The following is a 27348-nucleotide window of genomic DNA, read 5'->3' on the forward strand; positions in this document are numbered from 1 at the left end:
AGATTTACTTTTTGAACACTTTTTTGGTTTGTTTTACCGTGAATTACAATAGTAATATTTTTTATTTTGTTAAGTTTTATTTAGGAGTAGTAATAGTAGTAGTAGTTAAACACCTTTTAAAACCGCAACTCATTTTTTAATTAAACAATAGGATTATTCCCCAAATTGTGCAGCTCTAGTAGGTACAATAAAATGAACATAAGTTGCATTAAACAAAATACAGAATGTCTTCCATTCAACGCATTTATTGATGTACTGAAGAATAAAAACAAAAAAAACAAAAAATGATTTTAAACACAAAATAACATGTACATCTTGTCTAATACTTATTTAATATTTAACATAAAGATACTCATTAGCACAAAACAAAACTGAAATGGTCAAACTAAAGATTCATGCACGTACATTATGCAGTGGATTGCACCGCAGAAGCTCATGAGGAGAGATGGGAACACCAACATGGGAACGCTCTCCATCTCGGTATCATGGAGGTCACCATCCACATTATACACCAAAACAAACACTTAAACAGTCAGCTGTTGTTAAATCTTTAAACGTATATTTTAAAAAGTAAACTTTTAAGAAAAAAAAAAATAGATGAAATATTTTCTGTTATTAATGTACAGTCACGTTTGCATGACGTTGCACGTCGTCACTCATTCAGGCCTTGTGGGTTTTATTCGTCTTGAACGAGACCTGTAAAACTCTGTCCCCGAGCCGGTACCCATTCAAACTGGCGATTGCTACGGCAGCCTCGTCGTAATTTGTCATGGTCACAAAGCCAAATCCTTTACACTTGTTTGTGTTGAAGTCTCGTATGACCTTTACGTTAGTCACAGCGCCAAACGGGCCAAACATCTGCCAGAGGACGTTTTCGTCGGCATCTGGCGCCAAATTATAGACAAAAATGCACCAGCCCGTACCAGCGTGACCCGGGAGATTGATGCCTGCTAGACTGGTGACCCCGTCAATGGACATGGGTGAGAATCTACTGCCAAAAACAAACACAAAAACAGTATTTCACCTAAAATGTAGATCATTTTCTATGGTACAGTAGTACGCTGCCAAGAAGCTGTACCATTCAATCAGTAATGTGCAAAATGTAACTATCTATTAACATCTTTAAAAAAATTATTCCCTGCAGGATTCGCGATCGCAGAATTGAACTCAAAATCAAGCAAACTCAATTTTTTTTTCTAAATTACCACAGATTTTGGGCACTTGCCCAAAGGGATGGAAATTAACTTTTTTGTCCACCGTGCACTGTGGCTGGTGGATTTCAAAATCTACAGCCACTTTCATGTTTTAACCGACAATGTGTAACTACATGTGAAAAATTAATACTACAAGCTTTACAATATATAAGCAGTTTACTTAATCTCAAGTCTCAATGAAATACTGACATTTTCTTTCTTTTACACACACAAACCATGAACTGATATACATTTCATGAAAGGGGGGGTGAAACACTCAGTTTCAGTCAATCTCATGTCAATCTTCAGTACCTATAGAGTAGTATTGCATCCTTCATATCTCCGAAAAGTCTTTAGTTTTATTATATTTATAAAAGAAATATGGGCTGTACCGAGTCTTTCCGGAAAAAACCGAGCGGCTGGAGGCGTATCGAGTGGGCGGAGCTAAAGAATGACGATCGCGAACAAAGCGGTGACGTCCTCAAGCGTGGAGAAACCCATCGCTATCTCAGCTAATACAGATAATGATCCAGAATCAAATCTGAGGCTGAAATAAATTGAACAGGAGAAATAGCAACAGCAGGACGTCCGTCTCTGTGGTATGTACTGTATTTAGTGGCCTGTCAACATTTGTGTGTGTTTACTCGCAGTTTATGAGGACATGATTCGGTTTATGGACTATTGTATGCGACTAAACCTTAGCAGTAGCAAGCAAAACGGTTTTGCACATCAGACTAGTGTAACGTTATACAGAGAACAGCAATGGAGTAACCGTTAGCGCATTTAAATGACGAAGCACGCGATCGTGTCGTTTACTGATGTTTACTCACGCGACGATAGCCAACAGCACAGACATTTGAAGCAGTTTTACTCACCGGCTGTTTCCAAAGCAGGACCGACCCTTTATCGCTGGGACGGCTTCGTCAAAAACACACTTCTTTGGTATGATTTGGTAAAGTCCTGACAGCAGTGAACGGTGGAGATCCACTTTTGCGACGCGACTGAAACAATGTTGTGACGCTTCCCGTCATTTCTGCGTTCAAATCGGTTCAAATGCAGCGCTGCCTTCCCAGAATGCTGTGCTGAAGCGTTGAAGTCGCTCGAAGTCACCCATAGGAATAAAGTGGAGCGCGGCGCTTGGATCGACTGGATCTGCACCTGAGTGTTTACGGCCGTGCATTTCCTCTCTCGCTCTAGTCACGCGCGCGCGCGCACCCTACCGGGAGAAGAGCCCGTACGGCCCATACAAGGACCTTCCGCTCTATTAACGTCAACCCGAGCCATACTCGAAAAAAACTCTCCGAAACTTGTGGGAAACCGGAAGGAGTATTTTTGACACAGAAATACTCCATCAAACGTCCAACATTAGTTTTTGAAACTTTGTCTATGTTTAAGATGGGAATCCAAGTCTTTAACAGTGTAAAAAGCTCAGTATGCATGAAACAGCATTTGTGCTGTTGGGCATGTGAAGTCTGTCGGTCTGTCTGTCTGTATCATCTTCCACCACCAGCACCACGTCCCATTGGGGGTGGGGCTCAGTACAAACAAGCTCTTCTGATTGGCCGAGAGTCTCTGCTCTCTGCACAGGGTCTGCCGCTTCCTCTCAGATGCACAAATCACTTTTGCTCCACATTTCTCGGTGTATTTGGTGCAAAAGTGACAGCGCGCCGAACTTGTCATTTGAAGGCGGAATAAATGTGCGTGAGACTTGTAGCAGCAGATTCGAGCAGTTGTAGTGATTGGACTCGTGATTGTGTAAGAAAAATATCCAAGAAAAGTAATGCATTTGTGACCAAATATTCTTCAAGTGTTCAACTCTCACTGCATGGATTCACATGTTAATTCGCGGATGTGCAAAATTTGTCCGTGACTTCACATATTTGATACGGGTGTGTGGTGTTTTGCACCATATGCACTGCAGCAACTGTAGCAAAAATGTGAGCGTATGAGTTTCTTCATGTGTGATTCGTAGAAAAGGATTTGTGCACCTGCAGTGAAGAATGTGTGGAGGTGTAACTTGTGTTGTGTTTGTAAAAGAGAGAAAAAAAGCTATACGTTTATGGGCCCTATTTTAACGATCTGAAACGCAAGTGTCAAAGTGCGAAGCGCAAGTAACTTTGTGGGCGGGTCTTGGCGCTGTTGCTATTTTCCCGGCGGGATAAATGGCTCTTGCGCCCGGCGCAAATCTAAAATAGGTTGGTCTAAAGTAGCTTCATTATTCATAGGTGTGGTTCGGGCGTAACATGAATAAACCAATCAGAGCGTCATCCAACATTCCCTTTAAAAGCAGCTGCGCAAGTTCCATTATGGGTCGCTATTATTATGGCGTATTTACCAGGCGCATGCCAGGAGCGGTTCACAGCCGATGAGACTGATGTTCTTGTAAGAGCAGTGAAAGACAGAGAAGTTGTGTTGTATGGGGATGGGAGAAACCCACCCAAAATAGTGCCGGTTAAACAGGCGCGGGAGGAAATAGCCACAATTGTTTCATCAGCTGGCATCCCCAGGACGTTGCACAAGTGCCGCAAGCGCTACAATGACATCAGAAGACGGGGAAAGTCCAAGCTTTAACAATTGTAACAATTTATGATTTGCAAAAATAACTGTTGCATCTGTGCAGATTACATGAGCAAAGTGTGCGCGTTGTGCACGCTGTACATTATGGTCAAGCATGCGCCCTTAAAATAGCATAATGAACATCGCGCAACGCGCCACTGACTTTAGACCAGGTGTTTTCTGGTCAGTTGGCGCAATTGTTTAATGGAACAGCAAAATAGCACCAGGGATTGTTTGCGCTGGAACACGCCTCCTTTTTTGCGCTGAACCGCCCAGGGAGCGCAAGTTCATTCACTAGTTTAGCGACGTGCTTCTGTGGAGGGAAAAGCGCGCTTTGCGCGGGTGCAAAATAGGAATGACACATGCGTCAGTGTACAAAGTCAATAGCGCTGGGTGCAAGATAGGGCCCTATAACTCCTAAAAGATTTTTCTCTGTGACTTCAAATTTATTGATACACGTTTGTATAGGCTCTACAGATACAAATTTCACTCTCACATGTGTTCAGTTGTTTTGCACAAATATACCTTGATAGAGAAAAGTCCCGCCCTCATCTCGTCCCCTCCGTCTCCGCTTTTTTATCATTTTTCAAATATTGCCAGTGGGCGGAGTTAGGCTGTGAACAGGGGTTTAGTTACCCTTTATTCACTATCCATTTCACACAAAGGTCATTTTAAAAGACTTGTTGTGGAGAGGAGGGAACTTAAATACATGTTTATATTATTTATAATGTTTATGAAGATTTCGTTTTTTTTACCGGTATTTTCCAACAAAAAAACCCCACAGAAACCTGTGGTTATCATGATCTACAAATGTATATGAAACTGCATACAACTACAATTGTATAAGTAGACGTAGGCCAAATCCCTTTCTACCCCTTAGCCCTTCCCTTTCCCCAACCTCTTCAACGATCGATAGTTGATCGTTAAGAATTTCGTTGATCACGTTAATTTGTTATCGATTAAACAAATGCAGTTTTTTAATGCAAGTTGTAGTGTGAGTCTTGAAGCAATTAAATTAATTTCACTGTGTGGCAGCAATTAAACCTTTTACCACCAGGGTGCAATATTTGACACCATAATAGGATATCATCATTACAGCCTGCATGACACTATATGCAACACAATTATCGATTTTGAAATATTGCACCTGTACAGAACGAAATATTCGGTAGAATATTTTGCCATCAATGTGTATACTGTGTATACTTTACTGTATCAGTAGGCTATATATTTATGTTTAACTTGAAGTATAGGCCTTCCCTGTACGTCACCTATAGCAGCAGCGCCACGTCAGACAGGAAACGCCACGCAGCAGAAACGCATATGCACGCGAACATATGTTCAGTTTGGCTAACTGAACGTAGTTTACTGTCTGCCACAAATTTATCTTGTAATAAAGGTTTCATCGAGGAAAAACATGCTGCATTTTTGTATTCATTGCATTTTTGAATTATAAAAGTTAATTCATTTTATCATAACAATATTAATGATTAATCGATAGTCGATCGTTAATTCTCCCAACGATCGACTAAGAAAATTGAATCGAATGCCCATCCCTAATGAGGAGTTTGCCTGCATACACAGACTCCCGTGCTGCTAAAATGTGTGTAGTGATGTTGCCACTGGGGATCGAACACGTGTGTGTTTCCTAGCTGCCAGTTTCTCCGTAGCTTGCTAAACACGATATTTGAATAATGTGTAGGGGTAGGTGAAGCGAAGGGGTAAAACATTGAATTGGGCCTTAGTCTTGAGCCCTGCCACAGTAAATATCGAACACATTTATTAGATTTCCTCAAAGTAACATACCTCTTGACTCCATACGCCATGTTGAGCAGATTATCCAGCCTGAAACACATGCACACACACAAATAAAATGAAATCCCGCTCAAGGTAAAGTCAGCACCAGTGCAGTGACCACATATGGGTACCTGAATCTCTGGGCCTGCTGCGCCAGTGGTCCTGGGTAGCGTCTGTTGGGCGACTGGTAAAGGTGGGACAGCAGCGCCTGGCTGCTCTTCTGACTGGGGTTGTTGGCAAACTTCACCGTGATTGGCTCAGTGGCACCTGGTGGTTTCTGGCCATTCAGCCCTTTAATGGCCTCTTCCGCCTCAACCCGCCGGTCAAATCGGATGAAGCCCACACCCCTGGACACACCTGAATGACACAAAAAAGTACTGTAAATCTGATTAGACTAGGGCCTGTTCCATGACAAACAAGTTTTGTAAATTGATAGTAAATTATAATGGCTGCAGCATAGGACAGAATGGAGAGAATTTTATTCATAGGGCACGGAAACAGACATGCCTTAACTCACTGACCTCATTTTTTTCTTTTCTTAGTGCGAAAGACTCAAAATGCTCTGGTCATATACCGGTCCTTCTAAAAAAATTTGCATATTGTGGTAAAGTTAATAATTTTCCATAATGTGATGATAAAAATTAAACTTTCATATATTTTAGATTCATTGCACACCAAATGAAATATTTCAGGTCTTTTATTGTTTTAATACTGATGATTTTGGCATACAGCTCATGAAAACCCAAAATTCCTATTAAAAAAAAATTAGCATATCATGAAAAGATTCTCTAAACGAGCTATTAACCTAATCATCTGAATCAATTAATTAACTCTAAACACCTGCAAAAGATTCCTGAGGCTTTTAAAAACTCCCAGCCTGGTTCATTACTCAAAACCGCAATCATGGGTAAGACTGCCGACCTGACTGCTGTCCAGAAGGCCATCATTGACACCCTCAAGCGAGAGGGTAAGACACAGAAAGACATTTCTGAACGAATAGGCTGTTCCCAGAGTGCTGTATCAAGGCACCTCAGTGGGAAGTCTGTGGGAAGGAAAAAGTGTGGCAAAAACACTGCACAACGAGAAGAGGTGACCGGACCCTGAGGAAGATTGTGGAGAAGGACCGATTCCAGACCTTGGGGGACCTGCGGAAGCAGTGGACTGAGTCTGGAGTAGAAACATCCAGAGCCACCGTGCACAGGCGTGTGCAGGAAATGGGCTACAGGTGCCGCATTCCCCAGGTCAAGACACTTTGGGCTACAGAGAAGCAGCACTGGACTTTTGCTTAGTGGTCCAAAGTACTTTTTTCGGATGAAAGCAAATTTCGCATGTCATTCGGAAATCAAGGTGCCAGACTCTGGAGGAAGACAGGGGAGAAGGAAATGCCAAAATGCCTGAAGTCCAGTGTCAAGTCCTCACAGTCAGTGATGGTCTGGGGTGCCATGTCAGCTGCTGGTGTTGGTCCACTGTGTTTTATCAAGGGCAGGGTCAATGCAGCTATCAGGAGATTTTGGAGCACTTCATGCTTCCATCTGCTGAAAAGCTTTATGGAGATGAAGATTTGGTTTTTCAGCACGACCTGGCACCTGCTCACAGTGCCAAAACCACTGGTAAATGGTTTACTGACCATGGTATTACTGTGCTTAATTGGCCTGCCAACTCTCCTGACCTGAACCCCATAGAGAATCTGTGGGATATTGTGAAGAGAAAGTTGAGACACGCAAGACCCAACACTCTGGATGAGCTTAAGGCCGCTATCGAAGCATCCTGGGCCTCCATAACACCTCAGCAGTGCCACAGGCTGATCGCCTCCATGCCACGCCGCATTGAAGCAGTCATTTCTGCAAAAGGATTCCCCACCAAGTATTGAGTGCATAACTAGGGCTGGGACAACGCAAAAAATACGTTGACGCAAAATATGCACGTCGATTCGTCAGACTCAAAATAAAGATGGTGGCGCCGGAGAGTAGTAGCAACCATAGATATACATAATAAAGTATATTATGTAATTAAGTCTATTATTTATTATGTATATCTATGGTAGCAACACGAGTGGCTCCTCAGACTTTCAGAAGTGCAAGGCTTGCGGGTTGGCGCGCGACGCGCACGGAGCAAGCGCTCTTATACACAGGTGCGCATGCACGCGTTTTGTTGTCACCGCTACATAAACAAATTTCTGCACACAGGAAGACAGATGTTTAAATTAAGTTACGGTACCGACATCCAGTTATGGTGTCCCGCCTTTCTTTTACTGTCTATTAAAGTCTGCCGCGTTTAAGTTACGGTGTAGCCTGTGTACTGTCATACATGTTTTCATAATGCAGAATATTCACTCAGCGCGCTGTCAGGCAGTTTGGGGCTGCCCACTGCACGAGTGTGTGCACTCGAATGCCGTGACAGCATGAGCTCACGCATACAATCAGTAGTAACAGCTCGCAATTATATCCATATATCCTACCTTTTCTAGTAAACCCGATAAAATCCATGGCAATGAACGTCATCGGGATGTTTAATCCACAAGCATTCTGAGAATTATTCCTACTTGTCGTTCACATCAATCTAAAAGTTGTCCTTTTAGGCTATAGGCGATTTTCATTCAAAGATGTAAAAGTAATTAAGCTTTGTAGCCTATTGTATCATTTTTTTAATAGATAAAAACATTAAAAACATATTGCAATAAATAATTACTCTGTTTAGCGTATGAATGGGCAATCCGATCCAGTCAGCGCTGTCATTAGAGTGTGATAGCCAAACTTAACCCTTTATTAACCAGCGGCACTATTTGCTATTTATCTTATTCTAATCCCATGCATTTTTACATGATTTATTTGTTCTATTTTTTATATCTTTGCATTATAAATGCAAATGTTTACTCATTAGAAATAATCTTATCTTGTTCATATAATTCAGTGTCACCTATCAACCTGTGGGTTTTGCTGCACAGCAATGAAGATACTCTTTACAAGACGTATTGTGTCCTTAATATTGGCATCAGAATGCAACCAAAGCACATGATGGTAATAATAAGATGGCTATAATTAATTGTAAATCATCCAAAATAAATGCCATGATCATTAGATTTTATACAGGTGTTACTATATTGATTTTGTAAATGGTGATCAGCAACTAAATATTGATAATATGGAAGTTACTGCCTTTTGCCTTGGCATGACTCCACATTTTTTGCAGACAATACAAAGGCAGAGTGCAGTAACTTCGAAATAGGGTGTGTGTGTGTGTGTGTGTGTGTGTGTGTGTGTGTGTGTGTGTGTGTGTGTGTGTGTGTGTGTGTGTGTGTGTGTGTGTGTGTGTGTGTGTACTTTATGATTTTATTGAATGCATTGTTCTTGTATAGTCTTTTACTTTGGAATTTTAAAAGCAATAAACATATATTGCAATGTTAAGGAATTAGTTTTTTTCATTCAGATAATTAAATCAACATGTGTAAATTGCTATTAGGCATTTAATGGGGAGATAATCGATAATCGAATCGTAACCGAATCGGGCAGGAAAAACTAATCGTTAGATTAATCGTTTAAAAAATAATCGTTTATCCCAGCCCTATGCATAACTGAACAATTATTTGAAGGTTGACTTTTTTGTATTAAAAACACTCGTCTTTTATTGGTCGGATGAAATATGCTAATTTTTTGAGATGGGGATTTTGGGTTTTCATGAGCTGTATGCCAAAATCATCAGTATTAAAACAATAAAAGACCTGAAATATTTCAGTTGGTGTGCAATGAATCTAAAATATATAAAAGTTTAATTTTTATTATTACATTATGGAAAATAATTAACTATCACAATATGCTAATTTTTTTTAGAAGGACCATTATGTGTGTGTATGTATATTATATATATATATATATACACACACACACAGGGGTGTAACGATTCATTTTATATTCGATTCGTATCACGATTTGAGGTTGTCGATATGATTCAAGGACGATATTGGTTCATTTAGAACGATACAAGTGTGACTGATTGTGACTGTGTGTGACAGTGTGACTGAATTAAATACGTGCAGATGACGTTTCCTAGATTCCTGTTGTTTCTTTTAAGAGAACCAGGTATCAATTAATTATGGATATAAACAAACAAGTAAACAATTAATGGCAAATGTGATCACATTTTATTTGACTAAAGTGCAACCAACAGTTTAGGTTGAATTAACAGGAAGTTAACCTTTTCTGCTCTTATTTTCAATTAAAGTACAGTAAGTGCAACCAACATACTACTGCATTACTGCTACTTCTGCTTGTTTTTCAACATAAAAAATATTACAATATTAATATCAAAAATAAAGTGAAACTAACATCTCTTCAGGTATAATTAACAGTAGGTTTACCTGCTACTTTTGCTGTTGTTTTTCAACATACAAATAGTACAAATATAACATTAATTTCAAAAATAAAGTGCAACCGACATCTCTTCAGGTTGAATGAGCAGGGGCTGAACCTGCTACTACAGCAAACTTAGCACCTTTATCATTAAAAGTGCTAAGAAAAAACATCCAAATAAAATCTGACATGCTTAAATCAAATGCATTATTTACTATTATCGATGCAATCGATCGTTTGCCTTTTAAAACGATATTAGATCAATATATGTAGTCTGGAAGGCCAACTTGCCGAGCACAGATCGATGTAGTTGGATCATAGGAATATAAATCGATACATCGATGTAGTAGATGAATCGTTACACCCCTAATATATATTTAAAAATATATTTTGGTCATTCAGGCAAGGGTCCGTTCACAAGCGTCTCATTAACTAAAGCAGCCACGGCCCACGGAGTGCACATTCTTTTGTCAAATACTGACACGATCCATCCGAGTATCCCTGTATATCCCTGTACTTTACATCATTTTGAGACGCGGTGAGGAATAGGAATAATCCTGGAATAATTTACCTCAAAAGAAGAGCTGTTTAATTTCAAACAGCAACGGATTGTGAGGTTTATTCTGTTAGTGTCTGTGAATATTAAAGCGCTAAGACAGCTTAAATATGTATCCTGCTGCAACAGAAAATGTCATAAATATAAGATTTAGATAAGATTCCTTTGGCCTGTTTTTTTTAGGACAGATTTGATAATAAATCCGCATATTAAGAGTAATTTCTGAAGGATCATATGCCACTGAAGACTGGTGTAATGATGCTGAAAATTCAGCTTTACATCACCAAAATAAATTCTAGTTTAAAGTATATTAAAATAGAAAACTACTTTGTATTTTTGATCAAATAAATGCAGGCTTAATGAGCATGAGACTTCTTTAAAAAATAAATCAAAATAGTAATGCGTCCATCTTTTGACCGGTACTGTATATAATTTAAATAGGCCTATACAACGTTATCACCAATCATGGTTTTTGTTAAGAGTGGACAGTATATTAAGGTTGTTAAAATAATTGATCAGTATCCTCACAAATGTTTTTTTTTTCTTTTATCTCACAGATTTGAGAATCACTGTGACCCGATACTGGCCCATGCCTTTGACTCACATATTGTTGAATATAGTCCTAATAAAATACAAAAAAATATATATTTATTTTGTCCTGTTTCTTTGCTATCTCTCAGTCACATACCTGACTCAAAGGCTCATTCATTATGTGGCTAATTATGCGGTTCTTTTGTTCTCTTGTGGGTGCATATCTTTTGTGCGTTTTGAGGCCTTATTTCAGTGTCTTATTTTTTTTTTCTCTCCACGCATAAACGTTATTCTCTCAAAACTACAAGTATGGTACATGCATGTTGCTCGCATATTACGGTAGCCCAGTTTGTGCGAAATACAGTGTAATAGGGCTGTGCAATATTTCGAAGTACATATCGCAAATGTACATATCGCAATATGCATATCACAACAACTCACAATATCTGAATGATTTTAATAGGCTACTTCAACATTGTGAAAAGTGTCCGCTTTAGGTCAACGCATAGCAGAGAATAGACTGGGCACACGACTGTTACTTATGGGACTTGCTTGATGTTAAAGGGTTACTTCAGCGATTAGCATATGGCTTTGTATCAGTAGAAACCCTGGAGTATATTCAAATTATTGTGCTTTCCCCCCTCATATCCCCCTGAGACAAGAGATTTATGCATTTTATTTCTGGAAAAATTCCTGGAATGTTTGGCCAAAGGCTAAAGACCACAGCCAGCAGAAGGAGACATTTCCGCATGTTTTGAACCCGCACATGGGGGATGGAGATCACACTCACAGCTCAGCTCAGCTACAGGCACTCATTTAAACGGAGCTATGGTGAGCAATGAAAGTCTTTTAACTTCTCAAATTAATTTCTATGAAAGTTAAGCTTGCAAAGGCGTGAACTGAAACGGGCCAGACTGAACTTGCGTTGTGAATGTATGCCGCGAGTGTAGTCGCGATTACCTCAGCTCTCATCACGAGAGCTCATTTATCTGACTCCTGCAGTCAGTGCTCAATGCTGTGATACTCGCGCGGCGACTCACTCATTATATTGAACAGACACGCTCAGTTTTTAATTGTAGTGTCTTCTCCAACTCAGTCACAGTGATTCAGTAGCGGTGGCTTTGGGAATGGCCTCACAGGGCAGTGAAGCATTCTGGGAATTGTAATCTTTCATCCCCATGAGACAAAAATACATTTTCTGTCTTTTCTCAGTCTAGAAGGCACCAAATTCAAAAATAATTTCACATTTCTATTACATGGATGACCCAGTTTAAATACAGATTCATCTCTCCAGCGCTGAAGTACCCCTTTAATAAAAGTTATTAAACACAATTTGCGAAAAACAATAACTTGCAGTCTCGCACTGTCTGACACACACACACACACACACACACACACACACACACACACACACAGCTGGTCACTTTCAGAAGTTTTAGCGATGGTTTCTTTTCCCAGAAGGAATGTGAAACAAATGGTTTCATTCTCAGCTTTTAAATAATATTTTTAAATACATTTTAAATAGATTTTCCTCACTAATTGCAATATCGTATCGCATATAGAATATCGCATTATTTAACAAGATATTACATATCGCATTTTTCTTCAATATCGCACAGCCCTACCGTGTAATAACACTTTTTGCCTAATACATTGCCTAATACATTAAAGGTCCCATTCTTCACGTGTTTTCGAAGCTTTGATTATGTTTACAGTGTGCAATATAACGAGTTCATGTTTCGCCTCTGTCCTAAAAACGGCCTGATGATTTCCTTGTGCTATGAAGTCCCTCCTTCAGAAACAAGTAACGAGTTCTGATTGGGCCAGCACTTCCCGTGTTGTGATTGGACAACAGCTTAGCGCACTTTGCCCGGAAAGGTCCCGCCTCTCACCATAACGGGGAGATGCAAGCGCTGAATGCGCGCTCTTCTCCACGTGGGAGAGCAACGAGACCACGCCCCCTATTTTGCGTGTACTTGTGGGCGGAGGGTTCGTCAACAAACGGTTCTAGTGACGTCATTACAGCAGGAAGTGCAGCGGTGTAGCCCAAACCGGCCGTTCGCTGTAGGCTTTGAAAGGGAACTTCTGTTAAATAAAATATCTCTCTTGGCATTGAACTTTGAGCTTTATAATTTTACAGGTATTATTTATGCTCCAACAGCAACATTACACACTGACTAAAGTTTGAAAGATGGAATCGCGAAGAAAAGGACCTTTAATACATCATAAGCAACTGAAAAAAGCACAATTATCAGAGCACGTCAAAACTTCTAAAAGGCCCCAAAATTGGGCAGACCCATTGGGGTTAAAGTCCCAATGAAATTAAGTTTTGGCATTTCCTTCTCCCCAGTCTTCCTCCAGACTCTGGCACATTGATTTCCGAATGACGTGCAAAATGTGCTTTCATCCGAAAAAAGTACTTTGGACCACTGAGCAACAGTCCAGTGCTGCTTCTCTTTGGCCCAAAAGTGTCTTGACCTGGGGAATGCGGCACCTGTAGCCCATTTCCTGCACACGCCTGTGCACGGTGGCTCTGGATGTTTCTACTCCAGACTCAGTCCACTGCTTCCGCAGGTCCCCCAAGGTCTGGAATCGGTCCTTCTCCACAATCTTCCTCAGGGTCCGGTCACCTCTTCTCGTTGTGCAGCGTTTTTTGCCACACTTTTTCCTTCCCACAGACTTCCCACTGAGGTGCCTTGATACAGCACTCTGGGAACAGCCTATTCGTTCAGAAATGTCTTTCTGTGTCTTCCCCTCTCGCTTGAGGGTGTCAATGATGGCTTTCTGGACAGCAGTCAGGTCGGCAGTCTTACCCATGATTGCGGTTTTGAGTAATGAACCAGGCTGGGAGTTTTTAAAAGCCTCAGGAATCTTTTGCAGGTGTTTAGAGTTAATTAGTTGATTCAGATGATTAGGTTAATAGCTCGTTTAGAGAACCTTTTCATGATATGCTAATTTTTTGAGATCGGAATTTGGGGTTTTCATGAGCTGTATGCCAAAATCATCAGTATTAAAACAATAAAAGACCTGAAATATTTCAGTTGGTGTGCAATGAATCTAAAATATATGAAAGTTTAATTTTTATCATTACATTATGGAAAATAATGAACTTTATCACAATATGCTAATTTTTTGAGAAATATCTGTATATATAAAAAAAACATTTAGTTGAAATTAACCTGTTATTTAGTTTAATTTATTTTAGTTCTAACCTGATGTACCAAACAAACTGAAATAAAAAATTATAAAAACTATACAGGATTTTAAGAAACAAAAGAAAAAAAAACATTACAAAATAAACGTTTAGCTAAAATTAAAATGAAAGCAATATATATAGCTCTGGAAAAGAGATTATGGAAATTTCAGGAATGGATTTATTGCATAGCTAGCAACCATTCACAGTAACACGCTTGAGTTCACTGAGCTCCTGAGAACGCCTGATTTATGCACCTGTGGACATGAAATTATTGAATACCTGAAATCAGTGATTTTGGAGGGGTGTCCCAATACCTTTGGCAATATAGTGTATTAGTGCACACTGAGAAAAGAGAAAGCGGTGATGTGCTAAAATCCAGCAGCAAATGCTCTATGCTATAGAGGTGAAAGAAAACCGCTTCTCTTATAGCAGACACTGGCTTAGGCCTTGAAGAAAAAAGATTAAGTGTGTGCAAACCAGCCACCTTAAATCGGCTATACTCATTTGTCTGGGCATGTAGCCTGGCATTAAAATTCCACAAGCCAATTCTATTGGTCTTTTTTTAATATGTCAAAGGTGTTTGGCAACTGTTGGTATTTCAAGTGTTGGGATTTCGACACAACGGCGAAAATGACAGACAGAAAGAGCACTTTAACAAAACAGTCTGATCTTACCTGTGACCTGGTCCACAAGGATCCTGGAAGTGATAATACGGCCATACTGCGAAAACAGCTGCTCCAGCTCTTTTTGGGTCATAGTTTTAGGAAGACCGCTCACATACAGGTTAGCATCACGGATGGACGCTGAGCTCGGTCGAGCATATGACACCTGGACACACAAACTTAGTGTAAAGTCATGTGATAGGCGCACACATGAGCAGTATATCTATGTCGGCAGCTTCATATCAGACAGACCTTACCTTGATGGTCTTGGTCTGCAGTCTGAGACCATTTAAAGTGTTGATGGCTTTTTCTGCATCTTTGGGTTCCACATAGTTCACAAAGCCGTAACCCAGACTCTGACCTACACACATATTTAAATGTGTCAGTCACAGAAGATTTGTTTAAAAACACAGATGATTAGTGGTTGACCGATATACACTATACTTCCAAAAGAATTTGGACACCCCTACAAATCATTTAATTAAGGTGTTCAATCCCTTCATGGCCACAGGTGTATAAATCAAGCACTAGGCAGTCAGACACTTCTACACACATAAGTGAAAGAATGGGTCGCTCTCAGGAGCTCAGTGAACTCAAGCGCGATACCGTGTGATAAGTTGCCAGCTGTGTAATAAGTAGGGATGTCCCGATCCGATTACGTGATCGGAAATTGGGCCCGATCACATGATTTCAGACTCGATCGGAATCGGACGTTACATCCCGATCAGGACTCGGATATTCCGGGGTGCCGTGTAAAAGGTGCACACTTGCACCGTGGTTCATCTCACATCTGATGACGCATCTTTAATATGGGTTGTAACTTGAAAATAATGCTTTATGTATTTTTCCTTCGATGGATACACGTGCTGGCTCCTTTGTGATACATTACAACAATGCTAATAAAAGAAAAACATGGGCAAATCTGTGTAAACTTTGTTCAATTCATACGAGTGCTGCCGTATGTTTGAATATGAGCAGTCATTTTTTACCGTCATCACCCGGGTATATTCGCCAGAAGAGGTGAATGAGAACACGCGCGCTGATCTGTCACTGTGCATCATCCGGAAGCGTGCACTCGTCTCACAGCGAGCAAATATTGAGTTATCTTTCAAGTCTTACGCTTAAACGGACAAACTCACACAAGAAGCATGTCAACATGTCGATCTTGATGAGTATCCAAGCAGACATAGTCTGAATATGCCTTAAGAGGACTTAATACAGTTGAGAAAGACGACGCATATCCCTGTATTAGGTCTTAAAGGGGCAGTAGCCTTTACTGCTGTCTGTTAATTGTCAAACAAAAGATAAAGACTTCACTCACTGCTCTTGATTGAATAGCTTTTGTAAGGATTATTCTTTAATTTAAACAGTTAAATATGCAGCTATTTTAAATTTGATTAGCCAACTTTATTCAATTGCTCTACCTAAAAACTAATGTTAGACCTACAAAAACCTGAAAAGCATTGTTAATTGCACTTCAATCAAATTACACTTCAAATATTTTTTCCCCAAAGTTAGTTTATGTCATTGTAGGCAGTTATGATGATTTCATTTCAAGTGTTCGTTTTTTAAATAAGTTTAGTTTTAGTTAGTTATTTGATGCTATAAAAATGGCTGTGTGATGTCATGATTGACAGCTGAGATCGACGGCTTCTCTGAGGGAAGTTGTCACTGAGGCACTAACAGACTTTTTTCGAGATTTTTGGGAGCAGATTATTTAATTTAATTTAATTTCCATAACTGTTTATTTCATACCAACATAATTAATTGTTCTGCATCTGTGAGAGTATGGGCGGGCTTTTGATATCGCCATTGTACTTCCTGCTCTACGCAACTCCGGTCCCGGACTTTTTTATATTTATTGTTGCATTGAAATCCAAAAGTGAAGACTATGTTATTTATTACTTGATTGTTCAATCTACCTCACAGAAGTGCTCTGTTTGTTAGAGTTGTTGAATGTTAAAATAAGGTGAATAAAATTAAAAATAAGGAACATCCTGGTTCGTTTTTTCGTTCTTCTTTATTCTTTTTTTATGTATTATAGAAGTATCGGATCTGGACTCGGTATCAGCAGATACTCAAAATCAAATGATTCAGACTCGGACTCGAGGGCAAAAAAACCTGATCGGGACATCCCTAGTAATAAGTCCATTTGTAAACATTCCTCACAACTAAAAAGTCAACGGTCAACTGTTAGTGGTTATAACAAAGTAGAAGCATTTGGGAAAAACAGCGACTCAGCCATGAAGTGGTAGGCCATGTAAAATCACAGAGCAGGGTCAGCGCATGCTGAGGGTCACAGTGCGCAGAAGTCGCCAAAATTCTGCTCTAGACCTCCAAACTTCTGTGGCCTTCAGATGAGCTCAAGAACAGCGGAGAGAGCTTCATGGAATGGGTTTCAATGGCCGAGCAGCTCATCTGAGCCTTACATCACCAAGTGCAATGCAAAGCGTGGGATGCAGTGGAATAAAGCAGTGGTTCTCAACCTCTTTTAAGTGACTATTCCCTGTAAAATATTTTTTCAGCCAAGTACCCCCTAACCAGCGCAAAGTAATTTTGCTTGGAAAAAAAAAAAAAACGACTTAAAAAAGAGCACTGCCATCCGTGTCTGATTTATTCAACTTTGGAACAGATACACATACAAATTTCAGACATTTAAAAAAAATAAACTATTTTTTGGAACATTTTAGATGATAATAATCCATGACTTAATTTATTGCAAATATTTATCATCACAAAAATGTAGTGATACAAATTAATGAAGAGAAAACAGTGACCGTAATTCTGCAATGGAAACCGGAGACATTTCCTATTTGAGTGGTCAAAATATCCCTAGAATCGTATTTTTTGTTGTATTTTAATTTAAAAAAAAATGGGGACAATACATTTTTGAATGTTTTTTTTTTTGTTGTGAGTCCCTATATTTTTTTAACATTAATAATCATTATGATTTAGTTTGATTATTGGGATTTTTGGTCTGGATTTAATACATTAAAAAAATATATATGAAAACTTACCATTGTAAATAAGCGGTTTAAAACAATATTGTAACATGACTTAACAAAAATGAATAAAAATCAAATGATCAAATAAAAAAAGATAAATAAAACTATTCAAAAATATTGTAATATTTTATAATTGTATTTAAGTTTATACTATATAAATTACTGTTTTTACTTCCAAAGTTATGTTTATGCTTGAAAATAATTCTTACTTTCCTTAATTGGTCATAATTATTATTATTTTATTGTTATTTTGCATTTCAGCAAGTATATGTATTCTGCACATGTATTGTTTATAAGTGTAATTGTTTTGGGGGGTTTTATATTTAGGTTATATTTCAGAGGAATGGTAATCACTGCGTTGTGACTGGAACTTTTGGGGCAAAACAATCCCGCACCTTTATGAGGCTCTGTTATAAAGCAGATACAAACAATATAACTTAACATTAAAAACCAACAGATAGTGTGTTATTACCTTGACAGCGATAACGAGGATTCTTTTGATATTTGACGATAATGGCGCTCTGTCTGCTCTCGACGTTCTTCATGAAGTAGTAGCGGCGCGCGCGACCAAGTAGAGTCAGCGTAGCTCATAGCGCCATCTGCTGGTGAATTTAATCACTAAACTCTTGCTCCTAAAACCAGCGACTGCTGTATGATGTTGGTTGCGTGCTTTTCCCCCCCAATATCTGCGGGTTGTTTGGAATGAGCTGTAAAACGGGGACAGCTCCATTCAGGGACAGAACATTACAAACCAGGACTGTCCCCAGGAAACGGGACGTCCTGTCACCCTATCATTGATCCAAGTGATTGACAGGTGGCAAATGACAGGTTGGGTCAAACCATCCTGGTATAGGGAAGATTCAATTTCAATAATGAAATTGAATAGGCTACTGAATATAAAATTCATTTTATGAACCTATACTTAAATTTTCCTGAAATATTTATGAAAAAATTATTGTTAAAGGATTTTAGCATTGACACTACTTTTTAAATATAATGTAGGCTATATTTTAAAATCTCACATACCTCCTGGAGTGCCTTCACGTACCCCCAGGGGTACGCGTACCACCATTTGAGAACCACTGGACTGTCAAGCAGCCGCCACTGGACTCTAGAGCAGTGAGACTTGTTCTCTGAGTGACCAATCGCATTTCTCTTTCTAGCAATCACATGGACGAGTCTGGGTTTGGCGGTTGCCAGCAGACTGACTGCATTGTGCCAAGTGTAAAGTTTGTTTGAGAGGGGATTATGGTGCTAGGTTGTGTTAACATGTTATCTCCCCTCTACACTGTTCATTACGGTAAATGTGCTTCTACACTGTTGAATACGGCACGGTGTGCCGGAGGTTGGCGCATGAGCAGAGTGTTGAATCTGCGTGCAGGTGACGGTGATGGATGTTGTGTGGAACTTGGCCGTGCACTGAATAAAGTAGTACGAACTATAAACGTCGTGTTTATTTCAAGTAACATGGTAGCAGAGGATGGTTAAAAGATGGCAGCTAGTTATAAAGTTCCGCCGAAGTTTGATGAAGCCAGGCCCTACGAGTGTTGGAAGAATGAAGTTAATATCTGGATGCGGGTTACCGATCTCGATAAAAAGAAGCAAGCCCTTGCTGTCGCTTTGGGGCTTGAAGGGAGAGCCCGTGAAACAGCGATGGAAATACCTGCGGAAGATTTGGACAGTGATGACGGTATGACAAAGTTGATTGCAAAGCTGGACGACGTGTTTCTTAAAGAGGAAAAAGATCGCGCGTACGAAGCCTATTCATATTTTGATGGCATAACGAAGAATAGTTCAGTTTCAATGGAGGACTACATAATTGACTTCGAACAGCGTTACAACCGGATAAAAAAGTATAGTATGACGCTTCCTGATGCTGTACTGGCGTTTAAGCTGTTAGACACGGCCTGTCTCGACGATAAAAGCAGACAGCTAGCATTGACGGCCTGCACCGAGTTGACGTTCTCCTCCATGAAGTCTGCTCTAAAAAGGATTTTCGGAGGGAAATCGACAGGCTCGTTGAACGGAATACAAGTGAACCAGGATGTAGCGTTTTTCACAGAACAAAGACCACAAGGCAGGACAAGACGGAGCACAACTTTCCAAAGTGGACAACTAAAGCAGCCATTACCAGGGACTAATCCACTGGATAAGTTCGGTAAGAGATCCAGATGTGCTATTTGCCAGTGTACATTTCATTGGGCAAAAGACTGTCCCCACAAAAAAACTGAACAAGTAAGAGTAACTGAAGATGCAAATGTAGAGGAATGTAACATTACATTGTTTACAAAGGCAGCCATCTCAGATGCAGATATTTATGACTGAATCATTGGGATCAGCAATTATTGACACTGCTTGTACGCGTACTGTGTGTGGGGAGAAATGGCTGGAAAGCTATATTGAAGACCTCACCCAAGATCAATTGAGCCAGTTGATGCAAACAGAAACTCCCAGTTGCAGACCATTTCGATTTGGAGATGGGAATTTGGTATATTCCACAAAAAATGTGAAACTGCCAGCTAAAATAGGACTGACGAAATGCCAGATTGAAACTGAAGTTGTCAAGGTTGACATTCCACTTCTGCTGAGTAAAACATCCCTGAAGAAGGCAGGGACCATTTTGGACATGGAAAAGGACAGCGCAGTGATGTTCAAGCAATCCATTCCTCTTGAATTTACTAGTTCTGGACATTACTGTGTTGATATCAGAGACAAAGATTCTAAAAAAGGTCAAGCTGACATAGTCCTAACAGTGACAGAAAATATGCCTCCAGATGAGAAACGCAAAGTCCTTCTGAAGCTCCACAAACAGTTTGGTCATGCGTCAGCAGACAGGCTACAGAGACTCATTCACAGTTCAGGAAACAACGACAAAGAATGCTTTACTATTTTACAACAAATAGTATCCGACTGTGAAATATGCCAAAAGTTCAAAAAGACGAAGCCAAAACCTGCAGTGGGGCTACCCTTAGCTTCAGAATATAATGAGACTGTGGCAGTGGATCTGCACGAGTTGGAGCCAGGTGTGTGGTATCTTCACATTATCGACCACTTTACACGTTTCAGTGCTGGAAACATTGTTAAAACAAAGAAGTCATCTGAAATTGTCAACTCCTTCATTCACACTTGGATAAGTGTCCATGGCGCCCCCCAGAGGCTGTACAGTGACAATGGTGGAGAATTCAACAATGAAGAAATCAGAGACATGGCTGAAAACTTTAACATTGAGACAAAAACAACAGCAGGATACAGTCCCTGGAGCAACGGGCTACTTGAAAGACATAATCAAACGCTCACTGAAATAATCCAGAAGGTCAAACGAGAAAATGGATGTGACTGGCATACTGCCCTTGACTGGGCCCTCATGGCCAAGAACAGTATGTTGAACGTTCATGGCTACAGTCCATATCAACTAGTGTTTGGACAGAATCCAAACCTTCCTTCTGTATTAGTTGACAAACTACCTGCTCTACAAGGCACTACAATGAGTACTAGAGTTGGAGAACACATTTCTGCGTTACATGCTTCTAGGAAAGCATTCACTGAAGCAGAGTCTTCTGAGCGGATAAGAAGGGCGCTACGCAAACAGCTCAGGCCCACAGATGACATGTATGTGACAGGAGACAAGGTATTTTACAAAAGAGTAGACTGTCCTGAGTGGAAGGGACCAGGGGTAGTTATTGGTCAAGATGGAGCTGTTGTATTTGTAAGACATGGGGGGACTCTAGTTAGAGTACATCAATCCAGGCTCTGCAAAATAAACACACATGATCAGGAATTACCGGATAAACAACCTGTGCAAGACAACAGTGAGACAGCAAGTAAAAAATTCAACTTAAACAATGGAGCAGAAAGCTCAGATGGTGAAGAAAACACAGACAGTGAACAGGAAAACATCAGCGACAATGAGGTGAATACAGGAGAAGTGGTTCATCCTAGTATGACACAAACTGAAACCGATCACAATGCTTGTGTTGTGACACCGTCTTTTCTGCTGGTGTAAAGTTAAAGACAGGACAGATTGTAACATTTATGAAACAGGATGGTAGTAGTCTACAGAGAGCCAAGGTTCTAGGCAGAGCAGGCAAAGCCTCAGGAAAATACAAAAACTGGTTTAATTTGCAACATATTGAACCTGATGGACAAAAGGAGCCAGTGGATTTGTCATGTGTTGATAATCTCAACATTGAATCAACTGATAGGGAGACTGATGTACTCATAACAAAAGACATTTCATTTGATGCAGCCAAACAGGAGGAAATTATGAATTGGAGCAAAAACAATGTTTTTGAGGAAGTTGATGATGCAGGTCAAAAGTGTGTCTCTACCAGATGGGTCTGTAGTCTCAAAGAAACTCCCAATGGCATTGTGCCTAAAGCACGACTTGTAGCCAGAGGTTTTGAAGAGCTTAATATCCACGAGCTGCAGAAAGACTCCCCAACCTGTGCTTCCGACTCTCTGAGGCTATTATTAGCAGTAATCTGTCAAAATAAGTGGCATGTCCATTCTATGGACATCAAATCTGCTTTCTTACAAGGTATGCAGTTGTCCAGAGAAATCTACGTCCGACCTCCTCCTGAAGCTGGAAAGGAAAATATTCTGTGGAAACTAAACAAGTGTGTTTATGGTCTTGCAGATGCATCGCTATACTGGTACAACAAAGTAAAAGAAATCATGCTGAGTACAGGTGGAAGAATGTCTCAAGTAGATCCAGCAGTGTTTTATTGGTTGGACGAGCAGCGCAAGGTTACTGGAGTACTCGCATGTCATGTTGATGATTTTCTTTGGGCAGGCTCAGAAAATTTCTCAACAGATGTAATCCCTATACTAAAGTCTGCGTTCCATGTTGGACGTGAAGAACATGAAAATTTCTGCTATGTGGGAATGGACTTTGTCACTATTAACGATGTAGTTCATGTACATCAGCATATATACATTGAAAATCTACAGCCTATTCGCCTGCAAGCAGCACGTGCTGTGCAGAGAGATGCCTCTCTTAATGAGACAGAAAAAGAGCAGCTTAGGTCAAAAATAGGACAGATACTGTGGGTTGCAAAACAAACCAGACCAGACATTATGTTTGATGCAAGCAGCTTAGCGTCAAACATAAAAGATGCTACAGTCCAGTCTATTCATGAGACAAATAAGGTCATTAGAAAGATTAAATCTGAAAAGGTGACTCAAGTTTCAGCATTTGGGAAACGATGCTCTCAACCTGATTGTTTTCAGTGATGCTTCCCTTGGAAATCTCCCTGATGGGGGCACACAAGGGGGAACATTGATTGGTCTCATGGGAGAAGGAAGGAAGTTTTCTCCTCTCTGTTGGCAATCTAAGAGAATTCGACGTGTGGTGAGGAGTACTCTGGCAGGGGAGACACTAGCCCTATCGGATGGAATAGATAATGCTGTTTTTCTGGCTACCCTCTTTTCTGAGCTCACAACTGGAAATGCTGAGCTCAATACTCCCCCCTTGATCTGTGTTACGGACAATCACTCTCTGTTTGATGCTCTTAAGTCAACAAAACAGGTCACTGAGAAACGACTTCGACTGGAAATAAGCAGTATAAAAGAGCTCATACAGAATAAAAGAATAAAGAAGGTACTCTGGTCAGACACAAAAACTCAACTCGCTGATTGTCTTACCAAGAAGGGAGCGTCTGCTCTGTTGTTATTGAAAGCACTCAGTGAAGGACGGTGGTGCTATTGAAAGTGCTCTGCTAAGGACTGTGGATACTTAGTTTAAAAGGGTTACATTCGAAAAGACTGAACACTTGCAGTTTTATGTGCAACAACTGTTTTATTTGTGGTAACTATTGACTGTTATATATGGTTTATATATCAAATTTTTGTTTTTTTTGTTTGTTTAAAGTATAGGGAGATTGTTAACATGTTATCTCCCCTCTACACTGTTCATTACGGTAAATGTGCTTCTACACTGTTGAATACGGCACGGTGTGCCGGAGGTTGGCGCATGAGCAGAGTGTTGAATCTGCGTGCAGGTGACGGTGATGGATGTTGTGTGGAACTTGGCCGTGCACTGAATAAAGTAGTACGAACTATAAACGTCGTGTTTATTTCAAGTAACAGGTTGATTTTCAGGGGTTGGGCTTGGCCCCCTAGTTCCAGTGAAAGGAACTCTTAGTGCCTGACCTCACAAATGCGCTTCTAGAAGAATGGTCAAAATTTCCCATAAACACTCCAAATCCTTGTGGAAAGCCTTCCCAGAAGAGTTAAAGCTGTTAGAGCTGCAAAGGGTGGGCCAACTCCTTATTAAACTCTATTAAAAATGGGCCATCATTAAATTTCATGTATATGTAAAGGCAGGTGTCCCAAAACTTTTGGCAAAATAGTGTATATAATTTGATATTTGGCATTTTTCAGATTGGCCAATCAATGTTGGAAGCAGGACTTTTAAAATTGAAATCCTTAAATATAAACTATGGTGTGCTATAGATCCAGTGGGCCAACATTTTATATTTACTGTGTACTGCATGTAAAATTAATGTTACCTTGGATCCCTAAAATTTAGAAAGTTCTTAAGAAAAAAAATTAAGATGTTCTCCAAATTTATAAGAATTTATCTCAAGACAATGACATTTTTTGTTAATTGATTGAGAAGTCGGGCATTCCAGACTAATTGCTGAATGGAAACCCCTCAAAAGCTCATCATCACTGCTTAATAACACCTTTTAGATTTAAGACCGGATTGACTGCATTCAAAAACAATTTACGATTTTTAAGAACATGCTTTTCAGGAATATGAATATTATTTTGTCTTAAGAATTCTTAAAAAAAAAAAAAAAAAAAGCATTCTTAAAGTTTTTTTGGGAATACAAAATATTCTCATCTTCCTTTAACGTAATAAGAATTAAATTTGTACTATTAATTTTATTTTTAATAATAAATTGTAAATCCAGCCCCTGGCCTACAAGAAAATGATTCCCAGTGCGCACACTTACGAGTGTACTGTGTTTTGTTGGTTCCAGTTGACTTTTTTTTTTCCTCATGTACTGTATTTAATAGTTTATTAATTTGTGAAAAATTATATAATACAATTACAGAATATACACAGATCACGCATAACATTATGATCACTGAAAAGTGACGTGAATAACACTGATTATCTCTATCACGGCACCTGTAAGCGGGTGAGATATTAGGCAGCAAGTGAACATTGTCCTCAAAATGTATGTTTTAGAAGCAGGTAAAAATGGGCAAGCGTATGGATGAGCGATTTTGACAAGTGTCAGATTGTGATGTCTAGAGGACTGGGTCAGAGCATCTCCAAAACTTGTGGGCTGTTCCCGGTCTGCAGTGGTCAGTCTCTATCAAAAGTGCTCCAAGGAAGGAACAGTGGAGAACCGGCCACAGGGTCATGGCATAGGCTCATTGATGCACGTGGGGAGTGAAGGCTGGCCCGTGTGGTCCGATCAAACAGACGAGCTACTGGAGCTCAAACTGCTCCAGAAGTTAATGCTGGTTTTGATAGAAAGGTGTCAGAATACACAGAGCATCTCAGTTTGTTGCGTATGGGGCGGCATAGACCAGTCAGGGTGCCCATGCTGACCCCTGACCCCGCCGAAAGCACCAACAGTGGCACGTGAGCATCAAAAAACTGGACCACGGAGCAATGGAAGAAGGTGGCCTGGTCTGAGGAATCACGTTTTCTTTGACATCATGTGGATGGCCGTGTGTGTGTGCGTTACTTACCTGAGGAACACATGGCCCCAGGATGCACTATGGGAAGAAGGCGAGCCGGCGGAGGCAGTGTGATGCTTTGGGCAATGTTCTGCTGGGAAACCTTGGGTCCTCCATCCATGTGGATGTCACTTTGACACGCTCCACCTACCTAAGCATTTACATAAAAGCATACCTAAAGCATTGCTGAGACCATGTTCAGCCTTTCATGGAAACGGTATTCTGGTGGCTGTGGCTCTTCCAGCAGATAATGCTCCTGACACAAAGCACAAATGCTTCAGGAATGGTTTGAGGAGCACAACGAGTTTGAGGTGTTGACTTGGCCTCCAGATTCCCCAGATCTCAATCCAATCGAGCATCTGTGGGACGTGCTGAACAAACAAGTCTGATCCATTGAAGGCCCCACCTTGCAACTTACAGGACTTAAAGCATCTGTTGCTAATGTCTTGGTGCCAGATACCACAGCACACCTTCAGGGGTCTAGTGGAGTCCATGCCTCGACAGGTCAGGGCTGTTTTGGCAGCAAAAAGGGGACCAACACAACATTAGGAAGTTGGTCCTAATTATGTACATATAAGATATTATGCCTGATCAGTGCATATAGTGTATAAAGATATAGGGCTGTCAAGCAATTCCATTTTTAAATCTAATTACATGTGCTGTTTTACCACCAAAAGGATAATTTAATGTCATTATTGTGTTAAATGAGAAAATCAAAGACATTATAAAAAGTAGCTTTAGATAAATATTTTATTTTATTTAACATAGAATGTATTAAGCATAAACGTCTAGGCTACAACTGCAATGTTTTTTTGTGGGGTTTTTTATAAACTGCATCTGAATTGCTATTTAGATGTATTTATAGACCAAAACAATTAGGTTGCAAGCATTCTTCAAAATATATTATGTTCTGCAAAATAAATAAAGTCATACAGGTTGGAAACTATTTTCAATTCATATGAAGTTATTTTTATAAATGAAGTGATACCCTAAATAAAGAAAATAAACCTGCCAGTAGGTGGCGGTAAAGTCATGAGTCAGTCATTCGATTAATTCAAACGGCTGATCCATTATGGAAATTGCTCTTTATGAATGTGCAATAAATACGTTAAATCGCAATTTTATTCATGCTATTTTTCCATAATTAATTACATTAACATGTTAAATCCAATATATACGGCCATCAGCCACCCTGCTCTGTAAGATACTAAATCACCCATCTAAAAAAAAAATCCATATCGGTCAACCACAACAGATTATTCGCAAATTCAAAAATATTACAAAGATAGTCACAAGTACCAGTGATTTTGTCTCGCACAAGTTTGCACGACTCGATCTCTCCGATGCTGCCGAACAAACTCTTGAGCTCTTCTTGGGTCATGTTCTGTGGGAGGTAGTTCACGATCAGATTGGTTTTACTGTCCTCTGTGCCATTGGGCATCTCCACAGGTGATGTGCAGTTGTTAGAGACACTGTTGGGACCATTGCTGGTGGTACAGCTCGGCCCGTTGGACAGCTGTGTCTCCATGGCTGTGATCACCTGCTATAAGGCGCAAAAACACATGGAGTTAGTCATGAAAACAGGGAAATGACAAATTAATTAACATGAAAGGCTGTTGAGCTGTCAAACCTCGCTCACATTCCCACATATTCAAAATGGGTGCATCATGTTTCGTTACAAAATCCATAAATTGTGTTAGGTATCGGACATCAGACCTGGCACACTGCCATCCTTACATTCCATTTTTGAATACACAACAGAATATCACTAACATTAGCTACTTTGCTTACTAGAAATAGAAATTATC

The 27348-nt window shown here is 40.0% G+C and overlaps 1 protein-coding gene across 2 annotated transcripts in view; it reads right to left on the minus strand.

Moving 5' to 3' along the window:
- Positions 1 to 235: 235 nt before the first annotated feature.
- The window catches only part of elavl2 (ELAV like neuron-specific RNA binding protein 2), an 82134-nt gene continuing 55021 nt past the window's right edge, over positions 236 to 27348 (minus strand). The window contains exons 3-8 of one of the 2 annotated variants that reach the window (XM_067416346.1): positions 26840 to 27083; positions 15095 to 15198; positions 14850 to 15003; positions 5678 to 5903; positions 5556 to 5594; positions 236 to 988 (exon numbers count right to left, since the gene is read on the minus strand). In XM_067416346.1, coding sequence (XP_067272447.1) covers positions 661 to 988; positions 5556 to 5594; positions 5678 to 5903; positions 14850 to 15003; positions 15095 to 15198; positions 26840 to 27083 — 1095 coding nt within the window. In that variant the 3' untranslated portion in view covers positions 236 to 660. Of the gene's footprint in view, positions 992 to 5555; positions 5595 to 5677; positions 5904 to 14849; positions 15004 to 15094; positions 15199 to 26839; positions 27084 to 27348 lie in introns of both variants that reach the window. The other variant, XM_067416345.1, reaches the window with a different exon arrangement.

Source organism: Pseudorasbora parva, chromosome 14 (genome assembly GCF_024679245.1).
Source record: "Pseudorasbora parva isolate DD20220531a chromosome 14, ASM2467924v1, whole genome shotgun sequence".
Classification (NCBI taxonomy): Eukaryota; Metazoa; Chordata; class Actinopteri; order Cypriniformes; family Gobionidae; genus Pseudorasbora; species Pseudorasbora parva.